The sequence below is a fragment of the Pygocentrus nattereri genome, chromosome 19 (assembly GCF_015220715.1).
Source record: "Pygocentrus nattereri isolate fPygNat1 chromosome 19, fPygNat1.pri, whole genome shotgun sequence".
Classification (NCBI taxonomy): Eukaryota; Metazoa; Chordata; class Actinopteri; order Characiformes; family Serrasalmidae; genus Pygocentrus; species Pygocentrus nattereri.
The window spans coordinates 39,423,099-39,431,871 of record NC_051229.1 but is presented as its reverse complement, the minus strand read 5'-3'; the positions used below and the strand labels follow the sequence as shown (position 1 = coordinate 39,431,871).

The 8,773-nt window shown below is 42.3% G+C and overlaps 1 protein-coding gene across 6 annotated transcripts in view; it reads right to left on the bottom strand.

Annotated features, from left to right (window-relative positions):
• Positions 1-313: 313 nt before the first annotated feature.
• Positions 314-8,773, bottom strand: part of snap91a (synaptosome associated protein 91a) — a 69,009-nt gene continuing 60,549 nt past the window's right edge. For 5 of the 6 annotated variants that reach the window (XM_037530892.1, XM_037530897.1, XM_037530896.1 and 2 more), the window contains 7 exons: positions 6,328-6,549; positions 4,783-4,807; positions 4,578-4,659; positions 4,012-4,098; positions 3,802-3,909; positions 3,047-3,135; positions 314-1,837 (listed from right to left, as the gene is read on the bottom strand). In XM_037530892.1, the coding sequence (XP_037386789.1) occupies positions 3,055-3,135; positions 3,802-3,909; positions 4,012-4,098; positions 4,578-4,659; positions 4,783-4,807; positions 6,328-6,549 (605 nt within the window). In that variant the 3' untranslated portion in view covers positions 314-1,837; positions 3,047-3,054. The remainder of the gene's footprint in view (positions 1,838-3,046; positions 3,136-3,801; positions 3,910-4,011; positions 4,099-4,577; positions 4,660-4,782; positions 4,808-6,327; positions 6,550-8,773) is intronic. The other variant, XM_037530895.1, reaches the window with a different exon arrangement.

Here is an 8,773-nt window from a genome sequence, read left to right as displayed (position 1 = left end):
ACAGTCTGATGGTAATAATTGTGGAGTGATTTTAATCCAGTATGAATCTGCAGTGTGTAGTTTTACAGTCTGATGGTAATAATTGTGGAGTGATTTTAATCCAGTATGAATCTGCAGTGTGTAGTTTTACAGTCTGACTGTAATAATTGTGGAGTGATTTTAATCCAGTATGAATCTGCAGTGTGTAGTTTTACAGTCTGACTGTAATAATTGTGGAGTGATTTTAATCCAGTATGAATCTGCAGTGTGTAGTTTTACAGTCTGACTGTAATAATTGTGGAGTGATTTTAATCCAGTATGAATCTGCAGTGTGTAGTTTTATAGTCTGACTGTAATAATTGTGGAGTGATTTTAATCCAGTATGAATCTGCAGTGTGTAGTTTTATAGTCTGACTGTAATAATTGTGGAGTGATTTTAATCCAGTTGTCCAATCCAATCCTGTTGTGCTGTTATTGTTATTGAGGGCTTTCTATGCTGTAATTTTGAGATAAACATTAACGTACATAGATACTGTATAAATCAAATTTTGGGAAATTGCACCACCTCCTCGGGGAAAACTAATCCAGCTCCAAGAGGGCTTTAGTCACCTACAGGTAAAACACACGTTTTCCGTTGTGTGTCTGCTGCATCATTTTCCAGCATAAATGAAACTTTATTTCAATATCACACATAACAAATCAGATTTTGGATCAGTGTTGTGGTCAAAGGGGGACTGGACTAAACATTTCTGTCTACATTTATACAAAAATAACACCGACCAGCTTATGTTTAGTATTTAAACAGCACAAGCAATCATGACAATCAAAACAAATGTAAATGCAGTTCTTTCATTCGTGGGTTCTGAAAATGACTTGCTGTGGGTTCCACTCACTTAAATTCAACATGGAATCAAAATTAAAAAAACAAAACAAAAACCAAATGTTCTCAAAATAAAAATGCAGATGAAATATTTTAGGACTCGACGGAACAATTCAGCTAGAAATGCTAAGTAGTAGCCATCTGTTAGCATTTTTAAACCGATGAGTGGCTCTTCCACTGTTTTCAGGTTTACTCAACCTGGTCCTTTAACATTGAGCTGACAGACGTTCTTCATCTACACGTTTCCATTAAAAAGGCAGAACGTGAGGGAGAACCACGATTAACCATCCAGAACAAACACATGTTTGAGGGTTTATATAGAATTTAAAAGCCCAGATATGATACTCGTTTATACATATACTGTGTATGTATACTGGATGCAAGTTATTTTCAGAAACAAATATGAATATAACCAGTGATGGGAGATGACTACGTCATAATTTCATAATCAGATTCACGTCAATAAGCTCATCCACAGATACAGAGCAGAGCATTTTTTTTCTTTAATTTTTCCGAATATATACATAATTATCTTCCGCAGAGGACACGTTACACGCTGCTCCGAAATGGACATAGAACAGAAAGTGGGACCCTGTGACCCCCACAGGAAACAGCCGGGGCAGAACAGGAGATCATCAACACACCCACACACACGCCGTTCACACTCAGACGCCAACACTGGAAAAACTCTACATACATACATACGTCATTTTTTAAATCGTCGATTTTAAGTTTGAATGTTTTTATTTTCCGTTAAAACAAATGATTCGATTACGATGACATAAGCAAACCTTCACTGTTCTTTTTTTCTTTGACATTTTTTCTCTAAGTTTCACTTCACAGTTTGTGCTACGACATTACACGGAGCGGGGAGGGGGGGGGGGGGGGGGGGTGCGTGTGTTTTCAGGTTGTGGCTAACTGAAGGTGTGTAAACGGTCAGCGGATGCGCCACTCTCACCGGAACCCAGCAACAAAATACTAGAGAGAGAGAGAGAGAGAGAGAGAGAGAGAGAGAGAGAGAGAGTGAGAAGACAGAACAGAGGGAATGATCGGAAAAACATTCCTTATTCCTAACTTATACACGTCGCCCCCTTAACGCAAACATAGCGGCTCAGCCAAGTCATGTTTGGTGAAGTGCTGAGGTTTGAATCTTTAGCTATGAGGCTATAATAGCTGATAACTAATGGAAGTTGATGTCCCACCAATTAGGATGATAAACTGTGCGCAAAAATCAAACAGAGCAGCTTATGATGATGATAACACTATATGACCTACTGAGTACACGTATCTACTTCATGCATCTGGGGCTGGTTAAATGAAGATCCATCAAAAAAGGCCAAAAAAAGAGAAGAAAACAAAAACAAACCAGTGTCATTTTGTCCAAAATGATGCTGATACACTGCAGCTGGCAGCTAAACAGAACTCCTCATCACCCTGAGCCCCTGATTGAGATTAGCTATTAGCTAGTGTCCATCATGCTGTCAGAAAGACGTGAACCTTCTAGTCAGAAGTGAACTGTCATCTTAAGTGTTAAAGCTGTCAGGACTCATTGGAGATGAATGGGGTTGATATCCGGTCACTTAGACCACTTCAGAAACACATTTTCATATCTAAGCTCAATCTAAGGCCCAGTCCCGTTTCTTCTAAGGCCCAGTCCCGTTTCTTCTAAGGCCCAGTCCCCTTTTTCTTCTAAGGCCCAGTCCCGTTTCTTATTTTTACCCCTACCCCTTGTTTTCGAGTTTTGCCCTTTGGAGCTGAGCTACAGGGCAGCGGTTGAGATCTTCCTCTGAAATGAGACCCTCAAATAAAAGAGCATCACTTCATTAACAGCTACTAGCGCCGCTCTGGAGGTGACCCAGCTCCTCACTGCTGGGCTTTAAAAACAAATATTAAAAACATAAATATGCTCAAAAAAAAGCGGCAGCTATTGTGTTTAACTCACATGCTTAAAGGGAAAATGAATTTAAAATGAATTTTATTGCTGAACCAATACTTTAAATGACAGCAGTAGGTCACCAGATCATCTCCTGGAGATCTACCATAAACCCACATATAAAACACCAGCTCCAGCTCTCCTGGAGACCAGGCATGCTGGACTAAACTGTGTAGGACAGTGGGAATCCAGCAGGCTCACTGATGACCACTGCATTACTGTACCATTTCCAAACTCAGAGCTGTGAAAAATACCTGGGAGATTACAAGAAGTCCTTAATGTTGAGGTCAGCCAGAGGGTCTTTAGTGGGAGGCTTCTTAGGGCTCTGCGCTGCTGGAGACAGCTGAAGGAAAAATAAATAGCCATGTGTTATTTGGATGTTACAAAAAAACAAACCTTTTTATGAGTTGTTGATCAGTGTTGTGGTCAAAGGGACACAGGACCAAATACTTTTGTCTCCAGCTACACGAAAACAAAACCTGTCCGCTTACACTGTTAGAAACAGCTCAAACAGGAATTACTGAGGCTTTTACAGCCATTCCTGAAGGTTTTTATGAAAACCAAGACAGTGTCTTACGTTACATTCAGGCAGCAGGTAAAAGTGGCCCATATCTGATTTTTGTTTGACTGTTCATCTTTTAAATGTGACCCAAACAGATCAGCTCCTAAACTGACCCACACGCACAAAAGAACATCACGCTGCTTCACATGGCTCATCCAGAGTTAAACAATCACGACTGGGGATCAGCTTCGTCTTCACGACCATCACAGGAGCCAAGCATCTCATTGTTGAGGTCCAGATGCCTTCCACCCAATGACTGCTGGGATGGGCTCCAGTTCCCCGCGACCCGGAAGGATAAGCGGCTTAAAAGATCTTCACTTCTGATTGTCTCTAGTTCTCTTGTGAACAGTGTGTAATGAACGATCTCGACCTTTTAGTGTTTATTCTGTGTGTGTGTGTGTGTGTGTGTGTGTGTGTGTGTGTGTGTGTGTGTATGTAGATGTTTACTGGGGCTCCAGGTGCTCCAGGCGCTCCTGCAAAAGGCGGCCTCATCATAGGCTGACCCATCATCATTGGCTGGGGCATCATGGGGCCTGCAGCACCAGCAGCTGGGGGCTAAATAGAGAGCAAGAAAGAGGCAGAGATGGAGTCTCATACATGAGATCAGATGCTGAACAATAACTTGAGCCCTAGAAATCAGACTCTGTTCTCCCTCACCAGGCCGAAGCCAGGCTGTGTCCCAATGGCAGATGGCATGGCTCCAGCAGGGGGCGCTCCAGCGGCAGCTCCAGGTACAGCACCAGGCTAAAAACACACAGCAGAACTGAGATGATCTTCTCCAAAACACTCTTAGAACAGTCACTGTGAAATGGCAGTGCAAGTAATGATTTTAGTGCTTTTTGAAAATTGCATTACAAGAAGTTACTCAACATTTTAATCATCGCCAAATGCAAGCCAGCCCTTCTTGTCCAACAGCAGTGCTTTACCTCACAAATCTATTGCCTGAATAGGCACAAACTGCCACAGACACTCGCCTAAGTCTTGTGGAAAGCTCCCATGGTGGGTGGAGGTGTGGGGAGGGAGTGTCATATGGTAACAGTTCATCTACTTTAGGCCAGACAGTGTATGTAGTGGTGGGAGCCGTGTTAAATATTGCCCAGGAACCTGGTATAAATTAAGTTGTTGCTGAACTTCCCCTTTAATGTGCTGCCACTCCTTTAATGTGTCCAGAACTGAGACTGAGACACAAGCTGTGAGCTGCAGTTTGGTGATAAAAACTGTACCATCTGTGCTGCAGGTGTGCCCCAGCTGGTGGGCGCAACCTGTGGAGTCCAGTTCGCGCCGCCGGTCAGCTTCTTCTCATCTCTGCATCAAAAATATAAGCAATCAGTCCATCCAGTAACTTACACACACACACACACACACACACACACACACACACACACACACACACACACACACTCAGAGTGAGACAGATGGTGATCTTACTTTTTCTGGTTTCCCATCCCCAGGTCTGCAAAGGGAAAAGAAGTCGGTCAGTAACAGCTTCTAAATGGATGAATCAAAGTCTGATGATGGTGCTTTAAAGGTGATAATCACTGTGTCGTGGAGAAATACGGCCCGGGAACTGGAGCGGACTAGTTTTAAACTGCTTGATAAATAATACTAGTTCTATATATGTATAGTATACGAGTTCTATATATGCAAACATTTGGACACTCGGTCAAACTACAAGTATTTGTAAGTGAAAATAAAATAAAACACTGTAATGGGGAGCGAGGAGGCGGACGCACGTGCTGAGATAAGTGACTTTTATTGAGGGCAAATCCAGGGTCGGTGGTCATGACAGTCCAGGTTCATATAACCAACACGGAGAGATCGATAGGCAGACATGACAAAATAAACACAGACTGAAGTACAAGACAGAGGCCGGGATAACAAAACATCCAACAAACATACATCAAACAAAGACCAGCCAAAACAAAGGGCAAACACAGGGCTCAAACACGACATCGGGAAGACGAGGGACAGGTGAAGACAATCAGGGGTGGAGTCACAAAACAAGGGGCAGGACTAGGGATACCAAAACAAAGAAGGTGGACTATCAAAAGGTAAACAAAAAGCACATGGGGAGGTGGGAGGAGCCAAGGGTGACAAAGAAGAAACTTAAATATGACATTTTTTGCTAATTTGGTGTACAATTTCTATTATATATATATATATATATATATAAACACAGTGTGCTCGCTGTAGAGTGTGTATTCACTTATTCTCACTCACAACATGACCAGGGTGTCCAAACTTTTGCATTTGACTATAAATGTTTTATAAATGTTTTTTATTCAAATTTATTCAAGGGTTATTAATAAATTGTTATGATGAAACCCCCATACTGTCTGTGCTGCAGTTTTCCAGAGTGCGTACTGTCTGTGGAAGCTTTCTAAGCTTTTCCAAAAAAAAGCTTAGGTGCTCATTCCTTATGGTGTAAACTTGTGAAAAATAATACTTCATGTTTTCTTTTGTTTTTTTCAGTCATCTACAGCTGCGTTACACAGCTCCTCCACAACGACGGCAGAAAACAAGGTGATATATTTTTATATACGCTAAGCATGTGAATGTGGATCTGGGGCTCATTATCTCACTCACACACCTGTAGCAATCTGCAGTTTCTCCAAAAGGGGGCACCATTCGCACACAGCACACAGCATCTTAGTTTAACTACAGTATTTTAGTGCCTGAGTCCCTACCTTCAGCAGAGTGGACACTCAAAGCTGTTTCTTTTTCTCTGTATCTTTAAAGACTCATTTCTTGATGCTTTCTAAACTCAGAAGGAGCAAAAATTATATGGATGACCTCCTGATTGTATCAGTTTCTAAGCACAAAAACGTTAGTATGTAAACAGGCCCATGTCTGCCTTCCAAGTGTGCAGTACACGCTATTAAGCTGGTCAGGAAGAGGCATTTGAGAAAAGTTGCAATTTGATCTTCAGTGGTTCAGCTCCAGCTGAACGTCACTGTCTGATGAAGGACTTACTTCCAACAAGGTTTGCAAGTGATGAATCGAGGTCGTCACTGATGGCTTTTGGCGGCGGGGCTACAGTGGGCACCATGGCGGGCATCATGGTGGGCATCATGGTTGGCATTGCAGCTGGCGCTACTGCTGGAGCCACTGGAACACCTGTTGCAGCCATGGGGGTCCCTCCGGTACTCTGGGGTGTTATTGTGGGCATGAGGAGGTCACCTAACCCATCGAACACTGCAGAAACATGAATATTGGTCAGATTAGCGAAGACAAATCACTGCACAGTAATCTCAGCTGAGTCTTCAGCCGCGTTATGGTGATAATAAACTAAACCACCATGTTTGGTTCATCCACTTACTGTTTCCAGCGGTTTTATGCTAAAAAGCCAGATATTTCTTCACCACCACACGCACTGGGCCAAACCACAGGCACTGCTTTAAACAGGGGTCAGTCTGTGTGAAATCACTAAATTCCTAACTGACCGTCTGACCATTTGCTTAATACTTTCAGGAAAAGCTGTTATGCCTAAATGACAGACACTAATATTTTAGGCTTGTGTTTTTACTTGTCTGAGATACTTGGAAAGAAAATGCAGAACCTCTGCCATCATCTTTTTGAACCGCCACTCATTAAACCACAGGGACATTTTTAACAAATTCAAAAGCACTTAAAGGAGGAACTGGTGAAACTGTCACTTTGCAACCATGGAAGCCCAGCAGATATGAATTCAATGTAACAGCAGAATCAGTTCCAGTGAAGGGCGACATTGAAGCTACAGCACAAAGACATTTTACAGTTACACACTTCCACCTTTGCGTCAGCAGTTCAGGGAAGAGCCTTTCCTGCTCCAGCATGGAGCTTCATAAAGGCTTGGAGTGACCAGTTTGGTGTGGAGGAACTCCAGTGACCCCCACAAAGCCCTGACCTCAACCCCACTGAACCCCTTTGGGATGAACTGGAATGGAGATTGTGAGCCGGACCCTCTCGTCCAACATCAGTGTCATTCATCTTTTGGATGAATGGGCAAAAATTCCCACAGACTTACTCCAACATCTTGTGGAAAGCTGGGGAACTACTACTAATTACTAGATAGCATTAGCTTGAAAACTAAAATGTTTTTTAAGGAACATCTAATTTGCCATATAAGTTTGATAAACTGGAAACGGAAGACCAGCAATATAGGGCCTTATTTTTGTAGCTATAGTTTTTGCCTGTCATGCACTGAACATTAGCAGGTCAATAGGTTTGCCTTTACACAGCATTCAGAAGCGAAAACCTGTATCTCAGAAAGTAATAAAAAGAGACACATATTATTTTCTGTAAAGTATTAAGCAAATCTGAGAGGGAATGTTCTGAGACCTGCTGATTTGAGGCAGATTTCCACACAAGCTGGAAATACAAATCACACAGCTGGACAAACTCTCAACAACTGCTGGGTGGAATGTGCCAAAACCGTTACAAAAAAAGGGAAGATTTAGAGGGACGGACTTCCACACCAGTGTTTTCCAGCTCAGCCCTCAGGCACTCCCAGCCGGTTTCAGCTGTACAAAAATCTCCTGCCTGCGTGTTCCAGGTGTTGAGAGCCTGAACTGAATGTAAATGTGGACCAGTTGTGGGCTCTTGAGGGACAAACCTGGTCAACACTGTTCTGGGTGGACACATTCATAAGAACCGACATAGAACATGTGATAAATCACAATCCTAACAGACACATTAAAGGAAGAGCATGCACAGAAATCCATACATCACATGCTGTATTTTCAGCGCTGCTTTACGCTGAGGTAGCAAACGCAGGTCCAGGAAGGGTCTGATGGAGTCCTATCAGTGCTCTGCTCACAAAACTGTTTTACTGTATTTGCTCTTGTGAGACTGAACAAGTTTTACAAACTGCTGGTAAAAACCCCAGGAGAGACTGTTGAACCTGCAGCAGAGGAAAAGACCAAGACTCAGCAAAACTCTAGTGAACTCTAGGTGTATCATCTGAAGTCTAAACTTCAAATGATACAGCACTGTGAAAAGTCAAAGACCACCCTGGTTCTATACACAGGTTTAAACATAAACACTCAAAAAACTCTTTGCATGTTGAAATGGTTCTTCACGCTGATGGATAGTTTCTTTTATACGGTTCTAGATAGAACTGTTTTGAAAAAGGCTCTATATAGGAACCCAAAAGGGATCTTTTACTGTTACAATGTCAAGCTTGTTACATTAGGGTTCTATATAGAACCCTTTTCGAAAAGGTTATATATAGGACCATCTACAGCACATTCTCCATCAATCTAAAGAACCCCTTCACAATGCAAAGTCAGTTAATCACACAAAGGGCTTTTTGAGTGTTCAGGGTCCTACATAGAACCATTTTCTTCTATAAAGAACCTCTGAAGAGCCATCATTTTGAGTGTCACAGTCTTCTGAGGCCGCGGCAACATATTGTCCTTTATGATGTTGTCACGGAGTC